Genomic DNA, 17139 nt, shown 5'->3' on the forward strand with positions numbered 1-17139 from the left:
GATGGTGGAGTGGTGGTGATGGTTGCTTATGCGACACCAACGATCGTTCGATACACACCGGTTTCTGGTTGCAGGTTCACGTTCCGTCCGATGCTGTCATTGATTTTCCATCCATTCCCGAGCCCGATTGAAGCAACTGAGCATGACGCACGATCACGATTTGTTGTCAGTTTGCTGTAAGCGATGATGTACTTCCATGAACGCATAAAAGCACAAAATACGGATTGCAAGGGATTTTTTCGCCCACGAATAGAGAGAGATAGAAAGGAGCATCATTTAATAATTGAGGTCAACATTTGTTTCTGAAAATACAAAAAACCATGCGCCTCCATTCGTGCATATTCGAACAGAGGTAGCTTTTAAGCGAAAAGTTCATCTATTGCATTTTTTCGAATAGCTTGCACTAGAAGATGCAGAGCGATCGCTGGTCCATTGTGTAAAGAGAGAGAGAGGGAGTGTCCTGGACACTCTCCGAAGGTTATTTAATGAACGATAATTTATAGCATCAGCAGCAGCAGCAGCAACAAACCTGCAACAAAAAGTGCTCTCCAGTGCCGAATAGCGTAAAAGTTACAACGTGAATCAGTCCCGCGGGTGTTGTAAAGCACCTCGCACCGCACCGCACTGCAGCCCTCGATCGCTTGGCCCCTCGTGCTGGCCGGATGCTTGGTCAGGCCATGTTCGTGAGCAATGGAACGATTGTTTTATTTCGCATTCCAATGAGCGCAGAAGTGTATCTAGGGGGACGGTGGTAATGTGAATTAACAACCGTTGGTTTCGGTTCGGGTTCGTGGTGAAGGGGTCACACCTGAGACCCGGAGCCTCGCCTCGTAGAAGGATCGCCTTTTGTTCTCGTTGCTCCCGTTTGGAAAACTTTGCTTGACAGGTCAAAGTCATTCTGCTTGGCATGGATAAGTCTCTTGGGAAGGGAGTGTCCGCAGTAGCTGCTTCGGAATTTCCATTCAAAGAGTGATCAACTGTTCTTCAGATTTCACCAAAAGTTTCCTTCATTCCGGGAGCAAGAGTTGGAGGAAGATAATCGGAAACAATGGAGTTGGTGGGCCTTCAATCTTTTTTTTTGTGCTTATTAATAGCTTAGTGTTGGGGATGAAATCGAAAGTAGATAAAGTGTTTCGAGGACAATACCTTCATTTTTAAATTATCTTCTGTATTGCCATTAATGTATAACTTCTAGCATTATAAGAATAGACTATCGTTAATTCGGGCAAGGTAAAGGCTCGTTCTTTATTTTTTGTGACAACTAGTAGATTAAAGATTTGTTCGTAAAAAAAGTAAGTAAAGTAAGTAAAAATGCAATTTTTATTATATCTCTCGTTTCTTCGTGGTCGCTTGTTAAGAACATAAAAATCAAGAAAAGAAAAGAAAAGTTTGGAAAAAATGAATAGAATCCAAACCAATAAACGAAATACATACAAATAAATGAAAATAGGAAAACACATCTTCCTTAAAGCACCAAACAGCTCTCGGTTTACGTTCTCATTCACTCGTTGAGCATCGTTCTGCCATCTGTACCGCATCTGCTGGAGCATAACAAATCTATTTAGCAGGTTCTGCTGCTGATTAAAAGCGACAAACATTTTAATTAAACCACAGCCACACGACACTACCTCTGGTTTTTCCTTTGTCTTTGGTACAATCAGTAACAAGAAGCGGAATCTTCAGAAGATTCCTAGCGATCTCTCGGAACGCCTTTCGTACAAACGGATCCTAGTGTTGGCCAGAGATGGCAAAGGAGCAGAGAGATAAGACTAGAGAAATTCCAATCGCAACGCATGCATTGTACATTGATCGAACGAACAATAATTTATCAGCTTCCTTCCTTTGCGAGCTCGGAACAGAAACAATCGTCTGTAGGCACAAGCGGAAGCTTCATTTCAGAGTTCAGTGTTGTGTTCACACAGACGATGGCTATAATTTTCTAAGCGTAAACACCGGCTGCAGCTGGAAGAAGCTCGGTTTCATGGCCGCACCGGCGCACCTGAGCATTGTGATGGCAATCTACGAACAGTAGCAGCAGCAGCAGCATGAAATCCGAAATGATAAGACAAGCGTCTACATGAGCCTCATTCAATCAACTTTTATGCCTGCAACACGATACGGAAGATACTGCAGTGAAGGCCGGGCCTATCTGCCGAATGATAGCTTTTAACCAAGCATCCGGAATCCCTGGACTGGACCGGACTGGAGATCGGAATCAACTGCTCGCTCGCTCGCTGCACGGAAAGCAAATGGAACCGGACGGATGCGCCGACGGATGCCCGTAAAACTTAATCGCAGATAAAGTGCCAGCGATATCGGAACAATTTATACGACGACCCCGGGCACCCCGGGACCCGGGACGTTGATGTCCGGTGTGAAAAATCAAATATCCAATCTTTTTCCACCGTCGAAGTTTTAGAGTGAAATGGAATCGAAAGCCGAAAATGGTCAACAGGCAAGTTTGGGGGCAAAGGGGGAAATCTGTCTGACCCGATAGATAGTCCTCCTCTCGGATGCAGTTTATGGTGTGATGGTTCGAGAGGTTAACGTTTTATGATGCCGCTAAGACATTTAACGGATAGCTTGGGAAGTACTTGACGCTTCCACAGACAGGCAGGACCAAGGCTTTACGACACGATTGGCGCAGCTCTGCTGTCACTCTACTCGACTAGACAGACAACTTCATGATTACGAGCTAAGGTGAGTAGATTGATAAGCGGAGTAAAGAAAGCAACAACAACGGCGGCAGAAAAACTATTTCATCCTTTTATCCCTCCTCAAAACGGACACTCCTCCGAAGTCTGACCGTCTCCGTCTCGGTTTGATGTTGGATGTTTAGTTTTTATTTATCTCGTTATGCTCGGCCAGAATGGTCGGCGTCGGGTTCGTCGTCGTTTGACCGGAAAGGACGGTACGGTAACCGGAACCACCTAGGACTTCTTGACGACCTCGGGTGGCAAAGGCTCGTTAGCTTTATGTGATCCAATTTTGAGTTGAGAAGATGTTAAAAGATCTGTTAATGGTGGACGGTCGTGTGTTTTAAGGTTTAACGGAGGGCTAGAGAAGTTCATTTCAAGGACTTGAAGAAGAAAGATTCCTCAAGAATCGTAAGACCGGTTCATAAAGAATGGAATCCGAAACACTCTTGACTCGAAATGTTTTATCTCATTCGGTCAGACGTCATTTGACCGAGGCCTACTGTTCTCTAGAAACCATCGTTTCTATATCGAGTCTTGTTCCACGTAACCTCCTTTGCCTTAACGTTGGACATAATCCCATATGCTCGGCGATTGTCTTGTTTCTTCTCCTCTCGACAAGACCCTCGATGGCCTCGACGGGAACGGATAGGGGGCCCGGTATGGGCTTTAATATAACAACATTTCTCACATCATGTACACCCTGCTCGGGGCCTCCACTGTGTTTCCCGTTGAATGTCAGATCAACTCAACCCACGGCCTACTCCGAACAACAGAACACCAGCAGCAGCACCAGCAGCAGCACCAGCAGCAGCAACAGCAGCAGCCGCAGAGCTCGGAATCCCTAATGTCCTGGCGAGCGAATGCAGAACTTTGGCAGCTCGTAAGGAGGAAAGGTCCCGTGGTCGGAACCAAACGGTTCATAGATTATCGATGAGGGGAGGACCGACTTCCGACGTACGACGTCCTGGGTCCTGGCTCCCACGATTCCCCGTCGGCCTTTGCTTCAACCCAGACACTCAGCTCTAGCTGCTACCCAAATGAGGGTTAAATGGAGCGGTTAATCTATGCGGCACTTGGCCTTCCGGGGGTGCCTGGGAGCATCTTGGAAAGTCATTCGGCTTTCGGCAGCGCAGCGTGTTGTCTAAACGGTCTGCCTTCTCGTTTAGCGACTCGTGGTCAGCTCCGTTTCGTCGAAAACCCTAGCGCAGCAGCATCTAATGAGCGGGGTTCTTTGCAACAACACCAGCAACCGAAAAATATCAACCGAGGGATCGTTTTTGACACTTCTTTTTCCGAGGAATTCCCCAGAGACACCCATATGACGTCGTAGCCCTGGGACATTCCGGGGACTAGATTCAAGTTTTAATACTTGTATCGTTTGGATTTAAATTTGTGGCCTGCTCTGTTTGGGGGGGGGGGGGGGGGGGGAGTTTCCAAGAAAGAGTTTCGAGGGGTGGAAAAAAATTAAAATCCTTCCAACCTTCGTATTTTCCTCTTCTTATGAGTGTGCTGAGCCAAGGATACAACCATCACCAGCACCACCGCATAGCAATAGCAGCGCGGCCAGGGCCCATAACATTAGCATATAGGGCGCAAGTTTAACGCCACGCTCCACCTAATCCCGGTGGCATTTAAACTTTTCCTTTGGCGTGTGCGCGTCCACGACCGTCAGAGAAGTCGTTTCCCCCTTCTCTCTCCGTTGCTGCTCCGTTTGCGGTCGTTTGGTTCAACCATTGGGACGGTGTTTATCACTGTCACGGCTTGTTTTTCGATGAAATGCGACAACCGACCGCGCCTCGCCTTTATCGGCGATGCAGGCAGGCTACAACGGGCCACACACACACGCACGGGGCCGTCTTGTTGGCCATTTTCAACTCTCATGGCGACAAGATTCTAAGGCCTCACACGCATATGGCCGGTATTCGGGGAAGGTGTTTAAAACGCGACACCGCTTACACGGAAGGAACTCGTTAGGGCGAGAAACGCTTCCGTGCATAAATGGCGCAGGAAACATGGCATCGGGGGTACCATTGCCATGCCGTGCCATGGTGGTCTGAGCTGCAGCCTTACATGCAAAGTAGCAATCGCCATTTTCGTGGCTACTTCGTTGCGAAGGTTGGTTACAGAATTTTTTACGAAAATGAAGTCCAAGAATGTTGATTTTTGGAATATTTAAATTTGAATGAAGAATCGTTGTTAGAGTTGAGGAAACTCGCAACACCAACAGAAAAAAGCAGCTTAAAGATCCTTAATAGATGAAGATATGTTAAATGTTCCCTAGCACGCAGAACTGACGTCAAAAGCAATGGCGCCAGTCTTGGATAGCGGCAATTCAGGTTCGGCATTAAATAGGTTAGATGTGGCTAACGGAGCGGATGGAAAAATCTCCTTATCCCAGACCGCTTCCCAGTCGGTGGTCATTTGTTGTTTTTTTCTTTCCATTTTTTTGCGCCCTCCCCCCCCCCTGGCCAAGTTTTTTCTTCTTCACACCCACGGGGGGCTCACTACTTTGTGCAAATTGCGGTGCGCTAACGCTTGCCGGCCGACGTGGCATCTACATCATTCCGTTCATTTCAATTTGCAAACCATTTGTCAGTGTTTAGATCTTGTTTTCAGGCGTACAGCGGGCGTCTCGTTCTTCTCTCCGTGTGTAAGGACATTTTCTTATGGAGCAACCATCATCGTGAGCAATTTCTTACGCCTCTTCCTGCGCTTCCCGTTTCGTTTCGTTTCGTTTCGTTCCCGTTTTTTGCATTCCTCCCGGCGAACTGAAGTTGTTTCTTTATTTGCTGAAATCTTTCAAGATTTTCTTCCATTTTTTTTCGTTTTTCCTTTTTTTTTGGTTCCTGCACTGCCAACCAGCATTAGTTACGTTTTCTGGGTCAGCACTGCACCATCACCACCACCACACCAAAAGACAGTACTACTGTTCTGTACTGTACTGTGCGCGTACTTTGGTGCGATCCGAGGTGAGGTTTTTGGTAAGGGCTGATAGAAAGAAAAAAATGAAACCCAGCAACAAGAAGCAAAATTGTGAAGAGCGAGATTTTGGTTTTCGTTTTTTCTTCTTTTGCTTCGACTTTTTTGTTTCTCTCTCTCTTCCGAGCCACCAAAGCAACCAAGTAGAACGAACCGGTCGATGCGGTCCGGAGCAAAGTCTCCGGAGAGAAATGAAGGCCTCGATCGGCCGGACGCGCCCCCCGGACCTTGCACAGATTCCTATTTCAATATGCAAACCATTAAGATCGTACTCCGGGCGGGCCTTCCGCATTGTATCGTGGCGATGCTCCTGGACACCGAAACCAAACCCCTGGAACCGGTTCAGGTCAGACCAGGGGGGACAAGAAGAAGTTGACAGAAAGGTTTTTTTATAAAACGTAAAAAAAAAACAGAAGTTCCACTCCGACTGCTGCACCGACAGCGGGACTCGGAGTTTCCGATTGCTATTTGTAGAAAAGGGGTTGTGTCCGCGGTGGTTGGGGCAGTGGGTCATCCTGGGGTCATCACCATTGGAGGATGTCAAATCCAACAATTGGCCAACTTTTCCCTGGGACATTCCGGCACCATTCGGTTGGAAGTCCGGTGGTCACCAAGATTTTGCATACATTCCCGAAGGGCCGGGGGTAAGAAAAATGGGATTCAGCAAGGATGTGCGGCTTGCTGGCTGGCCGGCGGCCGGAAGTGGTGCGATCCATGGCGATGGAACGACGAACCCCTAGATCGAGAGGAGGATTTATGGATTATGGCTTCGGACGAATTGCTTCGTCGGTTTTCGTCGTCGTTGTCGTCGTCGTCGTTTTGGTTGTCACCCTTGACTGGCTATGGGCTATGGTCCAGTTACGGCACCAAGCTGACCAACAGGAAACCACGAAAGACCGATGCGGTCTTCTCGCTGTTCTGGTTGTTCAACCGTGAATGATGGCGACCGATTTTATAGTTGACTCGCTGAATACTGCTTCAACGTTCGTGGTATCGTTTTTTTTTGTTTTTGGTGAGTGTGCTCGCTTCTTCCGGCACATTCGAAGTGTCACTGAAGGCACCAGAAAAGATCCGTTTTTCGTGTCTGTGTCTCACGGTGCTCATCCATTGGGTCACAAAATAATTCCAGATGAAGTATGTGGTTGCAAAAAAAAAACCCTCAAGAGCACGTCAGTGTCCTAATCGAACACTTGTTATGCGCCATCGCCAGTAGCATCCAGCCCATCTCCATCCCAAGCTTGTGATAATGGAAAAATGTATTATGCATAGAGATGGTTTTGATTGATTGTTGATACGGTGACAACCGTTGCTTCTACGTCGATAACAGATGACGTACTCCGTCATGATGAGAACGAAAAAAATAGAAACAAGGATGGAAAGAACAACTTCCTCCCTGTGATAGTGACCAGACCAGCCAGTCAGTGTTGTCATTGATTTGGTGTTTTGCGTCATCCTTACTGGCACCACCAAGAACCTCTAAGATTGCGCACCGAACCAGAGCCAGACAGGGGCAGCAAAAGCTCCGAGAAGAGAAGCCGATTTACTCGGAAGTAAGTAGAGCTTATTGCACTTCCAGTGCCCGGGAGTATTAAGGTCCCCTTTACCACTCGTTTTCACACACATACAGACACATACAAACACACACAAACACACAACGAAACCACCCAGTGGAGGGTTGTACACACAAAAAAACAAATGGTTCCTGATGCAACGTAACCGGAATGCTGCTTGGTAGGATATTGAGCTGTTCATTGTCACCGCCATACACACATACACTCACGCGCTGGTGCTACTGCTGGTAATGCAGTTCGTGCATGGCATGGCATGGCGCTGACTCAAGGGAATACCGTGTGCAATGGCGTTTCGCAGAATTGGTTCTATTCGGCAGGGCTTGGGATGATTTCTGCTGTCAGCAGATAGAACCCTGTGGCTACAGGAGGGCAACGCAAGCAGTACGTGTAACCGAGCTTTTGCAGAGTCTTTACAAGAAGAAGGAGAAGAAAAAGAAGCAAAGACAGCAAAACAGCATGAGTGAGGAGTACGGAGATGTTTTGCGCTTGCTTACCGACGAGTACGTCCGATAGCAGTAACCATTGGAAGCCTTCCTCCCGGGGAGAGTGTAGCAAACGAGTCAACTCCTGTCGGAGACAGATTTTAGCGTTTAGCACAATAGAAGCGCCAAAGTAAGGTCAAGCAATGAGGCGAAGAAAATGTTCTATTTTCCAACTATGCAGCACAGGACACAGTAGCTGCAAGCTCTTCGGGCAACTGTCTGTAAGCTTGTAAGTGGCTCTGCAACATGAATGCGCATGTTGTGCTGCTTCAATCGACGATCACTCGAAGCAAATATGTGGTCGACGACAACAGTCATTAGCATATCATCATCCTCTGTACCAGCAAGCCCTTCATTATCATTATGAACCAATCAATCACCGGACAAGTGCCGGCAGTAGGTAGCTCCATCCCACCACTGGGTACCACTTACTGTAAATGACGTTTTTATCAATCACACACACATACCTATCTCGGTCGGTTTCATTCCGTAAGTAAACATCTAAGATTCATAACTCGAAAAAAAGTCTCTCCAGCTACGAGGATCCAAGCCCCATGACGTCGTCTGTACCGACTCTGACCGGTGACGCACGGCATTCCATTCGAGCCAAATTATGCAAATGGAGCCCCACCGGGCTGGCTGTTCAGATATTCATAAACCGTAAGTCGTATCATTTCGCTCCAATAAACGTACACAACAGGCATGGGGACAGGGTAATTGCAGTGCCACTCTCTCTCTCTCTCTCTCTCTCTCTTTCGATGGAGGTTGCATACCGACGATGATTCAATTCCTACCAAGCTGCACCAGGAGACATCCATGATGACCGCCGGAGGATCATTCGCTGGTGTTCAATTTATTATTCATTCCAACACATACACCGAGAGAGAGAGAGAGACCTAAAGCCTATTAGGTCGTGCACCAAAACCGGAAGCTAATCACCGACCGACCGACCAACCGACCGAACGGTGTCCGGTAGCATCGACTTCCTTCGACAAAATTCTGTGCACCCTGGAATGCATCGTAGTATGCATTGGATTTTGGCTTCGGCGTAGGGACATTACTTCCAATCGCAGGCGACCGCCTACTACGCGCTCGAGTCATTACACACACCGACGTTGATACGATTGACTGGCATCGTCGTCGTCGTCCTTGTCGTCGTCGTCATCATCGTCCTTGGCGTAGTCCCGGTCCGGTCACAGCTTCCGCAGCTCTTTGCGTGTCTGTCTAATGAAGATAACCGTTTGCCCGATTCGCATTACTAACCAGACCGCGCGCGCGACCTCTCGTGCGTACGTGCGGAAGCAGACGAGGGAATGTCCATTCCAAAATGGACCACTAATTAGTGTGGTACCGGGAACCGCCGTTTCTCGGCTGGTGGCTAATTTGGTTCCCAGCATCCGTCGCATTGTAAATCTAATATCGCATCCTGCGTACGTAGTACGTGCATTGTTTAGTGAGGAGCGACCTTCCCTGCTGTAGCGTGGCGAATCATTTGCGAGAAGATTTATTGTCTCTGGCACTCTATGCTCGGAATGGCCATTGGATTGGTGGGGGGGCAATACCAATGAGCGAACGAGCATCTGGAACGGTTATGCTACGCTATGATACGCTGGCTTTGTTGTGCTGTAATGCCAATGGCTTTGTTCGACCTTTGGATTGTTCGACCTTTGGAGTTTAATAGACAGATTCCGACTAATGTTTGTCATAATCTCACACAACAACGAACGGACATCTTATCATGGATCGCATCTTATTGGAACTAAGGACCTCGGAATGCATTAGAACACTATGTCGTATGCACAATGCTTGTGTTATTGAGTTTCTCTTCGCGAAAGGAAACGTACTACCTACACCTCTTCTTATCCATGTACTCACCATAGTCGCACGATGTGTACGCGAAACCACCACCAACAAACCGACAGTACGGGCATTCCTTTCCCGGAGGGAAAATAAAACATGGCTTTTTATTTGCTGGCAGGCAATTGTTTTTAAGTAGAACTGGTATGCTCACCACCTCCCACACAAACCTCCCTTCCGTCTCGCCAAAAAAACACATTCATCCGGGTGCATAAATATTATTTTGCTCCTGACCAAGCCAACAAGCCGCAACCCGTTCCCAACCACAAACGAACCCTTTCCCCGCCCAGTGTTGTGGGCGATGTTCTTCTCCTCCTCCTACCAGGAAGGTGGAGTAGGAGGAGGCGACTGGCAGCCTTTTCACAAATTTGTATGCTTACAGCAAGCACACCACCGAGCACGCTGCAGCATTCGGATTCGGATCGGCACGACATCCGTTGCTGCTGCTGCTGCTGCTGCTGCTGCTGGTGCTGGTGTTAACCATATGGAGAAGCCGGACCCTAGAGGGAGAGGACGATGAGAGAGTATTGCGTTTGCAGAAAAAGCCTTTTCCCAAAATTATAGACGACGGCCAGGGATGCAAACCCCGGCCCGGAATTCGTGCCCGAAACCCAAAACCGAACCTCGGGAACTCCAGGAAGCCCGGGCCGAATATTTCCCGGGGCGTTCGTAAAAAGGGGGTTTTCATTTGATAGCCGGCCCCCGCCACAGAAGCCCACGCTTGGTTTTTTGGGGGTCCAGTGAGGAGTAGTCCCCACAGGGCGAGGGAAGTTCACGGTTGTACTCGATAATTTACTGCATCCGTGGTGGTGGTGGTGGTGGTGGTGGTCAGCAGAATTCCAGGAGGTAACGAAGTGACCTAGACCACCGAGGAGAACGACGAGAGAAGATCCTAACGGGGTTTTGATTTGGGCTTTTTACGAAAAACAATCGTCGGGATGATGTTTGAGGATGCTTTTTGCTGGAGTGCTAGTAGCATGTCCTGGAGGGTGACGGTGTTGTTGCTTTGAGAGGTGTGATGAAGTGCGGAAAGTTTAAACAAAGGACACCGATGGCACTACCAGTGGTTCTAGGCGGTCCCGATAGTCTAGGTGTCCCCAATCTGAGGCTGCTGAGTGGACAAAACATGGTGTATTATCATGCCAATAAATATCCCCAAAAAAAAGGGATCAATGCGCCCATGGAAAACCCTAGAAAGAAGGGGTCCGCAGAGGGGCTTTCGGTGGATCTAAATGATGATATTAGAATTTTGCGGTACGCCTCATAAAAGTACAAGTTTTATTATTATTAATGGAGCAAGGACCGGGGGTGGGGTCCTTTTTTTGGTCCAGTGCCAGGTGGCCCGGAAGTCCGGGAGTGCTGAACGACGAAAACGTTTTAATTGGATGTCGTCTAGGGCTACTGCGATCTTCGGCAAGCGGCAGCCAACCGAATGGACCAATTCGGAGCAAGCCATCCAAGCAGTCCGTTCCCGGGATTGTGTTCTATTCGAGAGGATACGAGTTGGATTACCGAAGGGTATCTCGGCGTGCTCGACGATCACCACTCATGATTTGTCTCTACTGTCCAGCAGCGTCTAATGTCCAGCGAGGAGTGTGATTTCATCAAGATCATACCAGAGGTAGTGCCCTGCTCTGCTCTACTTGACAATTGCTCACTGCAGTAGAAGTCCGACTGCGAGCGTCGAGAGTGAAAAAGGAGAACATGATTTATGACGTTTCCAGTGGCGCTTCCCGAGTGGGTTTGGAGTACTTGTTTGGTGAAAAGATCCTTCCTCGTCGTTACGCTACGTACCACGACTAGCTACTGCTAGCATTCAAAGTCTACCGACACCGCAGGGGCACACACACACACACCCAGGCACAGACGATTCTCAAGACACCCCCTTAGGCGTTGCTTTGATTAATGCCCGAAGGCTTTGTGCCACCCTCAGCGCACCCTTACCTAGACCGGACCGTAGTTCCGTCTTCTGGCCGCCATGACACCACAACTACCACGAGACCTGTTCAGCAGCAACAGCGCTCGCACCGAAGGTGGCAAATTACCACACTCGAGCCCTGGCAGACAACACGCGCGTGTGTGTGTGTGTCTACTGGTGAGAGGTCCCCGCCGGTTGGTGTGAGGTTAAAGTTCACCCAAAGGTACCTGTGAAGCACCTCACGGCGCGATGCACGTGACACCCGAAGCCCGTCGACCATAGAGCCGAGTTCTCATTAGCAAACGTGAGACTACACCACAGACCTGGTACTATAGTAGGGATCCTTGACTCACACACACACACACACGCCGCTGCAACATTGTATAGGATCCGCAAGCGAACTCCAGGGAGCGCTAGGTCCCAGGATGATGGTCCTCGACGTAGACGGAGTAGGTTTTTTTTGTCTCCTCCGATTTTCGCAAAGTCCTCGCACTGTGCGCATTTCAATTTCCCCGTTTTCCAACGACTTCATCTTGAGATATTTGACTCGCAAAGGCGGCGCTCCCTCGGGAGGTGCCTGAATGACCGACGGAATGTCACCTTTCTTGTCGAAACTTCCAAATTACTTGATTAAGAAATCGACTCCCGACCGACCGACACTGCCCTTGTCCTTCCTTGCCGCCGGGTTTAAGGGACGTCCTTTTTTAATGACCCCAGACACCATAACCAGACACACACACCCCGTAATGCCGGTCGAAAGGGCGTGCGGATTGCTGACACTCTTCCGCGAACATAAACAACATCATCGTGTTGTCTGCCTATGATGTTTCATCACACAACAAAAAATCCGGTTTGACGGTCTCAGTTTGACACCCCCTCTCCCCGCTTTCCTCACCCTCTTCTGGTTATACTGTTTCAATTCTACACCCCCTTACGTGACCCCCCCTTCCCCTCCCCCTTCCCGCTTTAGGGTTTGATGACGACACCGTTGTCGACTCCTCCTTTGTGGCTGCGTTGAAGTGTTTACGTCGTTTCGTCTCAAGAGGTGACGGTTGCCCGAGGACAGGGGGGCCGGTGGCTTCCCCCCCCCCCTGTTGTTGCCGTCATCTTCGAAACATGCACACACACACACGGAGAGCGAGAGAAGGAGAGAAATCACCTGAATAGGTCTGATGTGTCCCGTACAATGCCACCGAGCATAACCACTAACAAGCGCTCCTCGGGCGATGCGAGCTAATGTGAAAACTTTACCCAGGAACGCAGAAGCACAGGAGCAGAAGGGGAAGGGCTGGAAAGGCTGAAAGGGCTGCCCGTCGAGTGTCTGGCGTCGTGGCGGAGGACATAATATACTCATTTCGTGCATGCAAACAGCGTTGTAAACAGCGAACGACAAAAGAAAAGTCGCGTTTGTTTGAACCAACCTCCGTGGCGTGGCGTGGCGCGGAAAGGAAGCGAAGTGTGAGAGGGTGCAGGAAGGGGTGTGGAATGGGGATCCAAAAACCCGCCCCGGTACCCGAGTGAAAGAGTTGCAAAACGGGGTACTCAACGGTACGGTAGACGCCGCGTACGGTTTTAGTCGCCGACTTCCGACCATCCGAGTCCAAGTATGTGTTCCACGAGAGTGAGCGCGTGCCTTCCCCGGGGGGGTGCAAGAGACGAAGCAGATGGTGGTGGTGGTGGTGGTGGTGATGGTGGCCGGGAAGTCTTTCTTTTTCCGTTTTATGCTGCAACTTGCAGCAGGAGTATCACATATCGTACCACACCATCGCAACCGCTGAAGCAGCTTCACCGAACTGTGCGAGAAGTGAGAGGTGAGAAAAATGTCTCACTCCCTTTCTCTCACTCTCTCACACTCACTCTATATCCTGGCCCGGGCATTGAGAAGAACTTTTTCCATTTCCCTTATCACCACCGCCAGTCTGTCTGACTGTGTGTATGTGTGTATGTGTGTGTGTGTGTGTGTGTGTGGTCACATAAGTCTGCGTGCACTCTGTGGCCGAACCAGGCCAACCAGGAGACTAGAAAGGATTGTACGCAGCGAAGCTTGATAATGAAAAGGAACGTAGGCAACAGGGATGGTATCTCTCGAGGGGTTTAGGGTGCAGGAGGCAGAGGCGACATACAATTTTTAATAAAAGTGTCCCCATCACTCCCCTCTCCCCCTTTTTTGGCTCTTTTCCATTCATTACGAACCTCACGAGCAGCAAAAAGGGATCATCATCACCGCGCCGAAGCTTCAGCAAAACGAAGATCTGAAGCCAGCCCGGAAACAGTTGGATTATGGTTGGTGATCCAAATGGTTAAGTGCAGCCGCAGTAGCAGTAGCAGTAGTAGTAGTAGCAGTAGCGTTAGTTTGTCCTCAGTCCTCGGTGTACCCTGGTTCTTTTCATGAAAAGAGTTGGATGAATTTTTGAAGAGCTGTCACTCCGTTCCACAGTGTGTTCCATCAGCAAAAAAAGGGACTACTGTACCAGTGAGCCGGAGCCAGAGGTCGATTCGCAGCACAAAGCGCGACAGACTCTAGGGAGAGGAGCGCGGGGCTCCCGGGAGTAAGGATTAATCAAGACAAAAATGCCCGCGAGCGTTACCAAATGCTCAGCCAACACGTTAAGACGCGCATACGCCGCGATGAAGCTTAATTACAATGATTGCATGTCTGGTCTCCCCCGAGGGGGAAAGGAGCTCCAAAAGGAGCCAAGAGGGGGCAGAAGAAAAAGCAGGCGAAAGACTTTCGGTTTTGCTAATGTGTGGATCTTCTTCTACTCCTCATCCATCGTCGTCGTTGTGCTGCGATCATGAATGGGCTGACTAGACGCAAGAGAATCCGAAGCTAAAGTTTCATTTCTATCCTGGTGATCGCAACGACATGACATGACCGGCTACTACATACTGCCCCGACACCGAAGATGATTTATGCTGCGCTAGTGACGTTGACGGAGACTCATGTTGAGTATGGCATGAGTGGATTTTGCATTTTCATTCTCATACCAAAGTCATCATCATCCTCGCCATGAATATGCGTTTTTTTTTGTTGTTCATGAATGCGAAACACGGTGCGAAAGGTTATTGACACGCTGTGTGTACGTGTTTGCGGATGTGGTGTTGTTGACGGTTGATGAATGGCGATGTCATTCGCTGCTGCGATACTCGTAGTAGTCGACTATGCAACTATATGCAACATAGTCTGGTGAATTCGTTTCGTTGTATTTTTAGCGAATTGGATGCTACATTTTGGTTTTGTGAAAATATTTTTTTTTTCGATACTCCAAACCATCCTTATTTTTTTCAGAAACTGCTTCAAATGAAGTCTTAATAAGTTGTTATTCAGAAATTCCACGTAGAAAACGAACCCCAAGCAATGGAACATTTTTTTACTAAACCAATGTTATTTCTACTAACTATCTAAAGGCATCTCGGTTCTGCTTAAACTATACAAAACCAGAGAACAAAACCAACGAGTTTCCATTCAGAACTGATACCCGATACACCACAGGAGGGGAGAGCGAGCTGAGATCATCTGAGAACGTTGCAGAACCTCGCTAGTGACACACTTTTCCGTGCCCGCTGGGTATAGTATTTGTGTGAATTCTTTTGTAAAAAAAAAATAGTCATACGATGCACACTCCACTCGGCTGCTAATGAGCACCAGCGGCGCGGGTAACGGACAACGGGCATGTCAACGACGGGCACCATGAGAAGCAGCACTTCATGCCGGCGACGCGAAGCGATTGAATGGAGTGCATCAAGCCACCATTCACGGCTAGGACATTTGTCGAAGGAATGTTCCCAGCAACCAAGGTACAAGCAAAATGTGAAAAATCATTCCCGCCCGAGACTTACCTATCACAGTGAGCCGTGCCTTGGCACGGATCGGTTTGTGGTGCATAAAAGGATGCACCTGGCACTCGTAGTGGTCATCGTCGTCGAGGGTGACGTTCGCGATGTGCAGATTGTAAACGCCGCCAGCACCTCCTCCTTCTCGCTCGATGGAGTAGCGCGGATAACCGGTGATGCTATTGGTGGACTCCTCGTAGCCTGGAATCGCGGGCGAAAAAAAAACAAGGGACCGAAAAATGGTTAACTCAAATGTCCTATTGAAATGAACTGCGCAGAGGAACGATGTGAAGTATTTTAATTTCGTTCTGACATTAATTGTGTTCGAACAATGGGCATGTGTTATTGGATCGGAGATGCACATGGCCAGAGATATTGCATGGAGCAAAATTAATTTAAAAACAACTGGATCCATCAACTGAACTGGCTAGGCGAGCCCTGTTATACAATATACCGAATTTGCTAGTTTTCATAGTGTCACTTCATTGTTCGAAATTGAAATTTCGGAATTGTTTTATGTTGCTTTGGTGATCCAAAATCCATCACGAAAAAAGCTAATAAAATCCTTGACATCAGCACTGCTTTTGCCTCGGTCCTGTAGTGCCTTCACCTATCGTCTGAGTTGCATGAGCAGTAGCGGTGAATTTGATGAAATTATGACTTACCGAGCACTTCGCCATCCTTGGTCCACTGGACTGCACCGGCCGCATGCAGAATCTCGCACCGCAGCACCGCTTCCGAACCCTCGGCCACCAGCAGATCCGTGGGTTTGACTTTGAATTTCTGCTGCTGTTGCTGCGCTGCACCACCGCTTATCTGCACCAGAGGTAGCACTGGAAGATGGAGAGAAAGAGAGAGAGTGTGAGAATGGTAAAGAATAGTCCTCAGATCGGACGGAATAAAGCTCCAGACCGAGCTGAATCCAGGGGTTCCTTGGTTCCACCTTTTACTGCTACATAATTAGTCGATTCCCACTGCCAGCTCCCGGTTAACAACTGGTGGAGCGCACGGTTGAGCTTACATTCCGTTCGCCAAGCCAACCGACACGGTTGGCCGAATGTAATTGAATAACTGTACGAGAGTCCTACTTCTGCCCGCAGGATCTCCAGTTTCCCCGGACTTTACCGGCTGCGGACGCTGCAATTTGTAATTAAATAACAATTGCCTGGTTCGAGGATACGTTTCTTGGGGGGGAAAAGCTTTGCTGTAAAACCGAAGCGAACGAGCGTTGGCGAGCGTTCCATCGTCATGACTGGTAATTAGTCAAGAACCGGTGCATTATGAAGGTTTAACCGTTGTATCCATGTAATCTTCATTCTTTGCTAAAGTGTTGTAGATAGGATGATATGAAAGTTTTGCTCAACTGTTACATATTGCTACTCTCCCCTTAACCAAGTGTTTTGCTGAAATTTCTCGTTTCGATTCAATTTAGAAAATTTCAACAAAAGCAATACACTAACCCACTTGAGTACGATATTGCTGAGAAGTCCAAGCTACCGCTCGAACAGCTCAATTTCATCTCGTAGAAAATTCAAATACCATTTCTAGAAAAGCAGGCTCTGTAACGAGTAATAATGTCTCCGTACTTCCGAGGATTATGCCAACTCACTGCAAGTGCCGAGTGTACATTCGTATCAAAAATGAATTAGTAGTTTCACATCAGTTTTACGGTTGCCCCACGTTGAGTCAGGATTGCTCGAGATGTAAGTTTCACGAAACTAAATTTAACTGTTTAAAACTACTTAAAGTGGGTGCCTCTGGGCACTTCTCTGTTTTCTCTCTGTATTTTTCGCCTCGCC

At 48.4% G+C, this 17139-nt stretch overlaps 1 protein-coding gene across 1 annotated transcript in view; it reads right to left on the minus strand.

Moving 5' to 3' along the window:
- The window catches only part of LOC125958392 (synaptogenesis protein syg-1-like), a 31945-nt gene extending 15086 nt beyond the window's left edge, over positions 1–16859 (minus strand). Inside the window, exons 1-3 of the mRNA XM_049691687.1 lie at positions 16805–16859; positions 16006–16173; positions 15347–15541 (exon numbers count right to left, since the gene is read on the minus strand). Of these exons, the coding sequence (XP_049547644.1) occupies positions 15347–15541; positions 16006–16173; positions 16805–16859 (418 nt within the window). The remainder of the gene's footprint in view (positions 1–15346; positions 15542–16005; positions 16174–16804) is intronic.
- Positions 16860–17139: the final 280 nt, after the last annotated feature.

Source organism: Anopheles darlingi, chromosome 3 (genome assembly GCF_943734745.1).
Source record: "Anopheles darlingi chromosome 3, idAnoDarlMG_H_01, whole genome shotgun sequence".
In the NCBI taxonomy this organism is placed as follows: domain Eukaryota; kingdom Metazoa; phylum Arthropoda; class Insecta; order Diptera; family Culicidae; genus Anopheles; species Anopheles darlingi.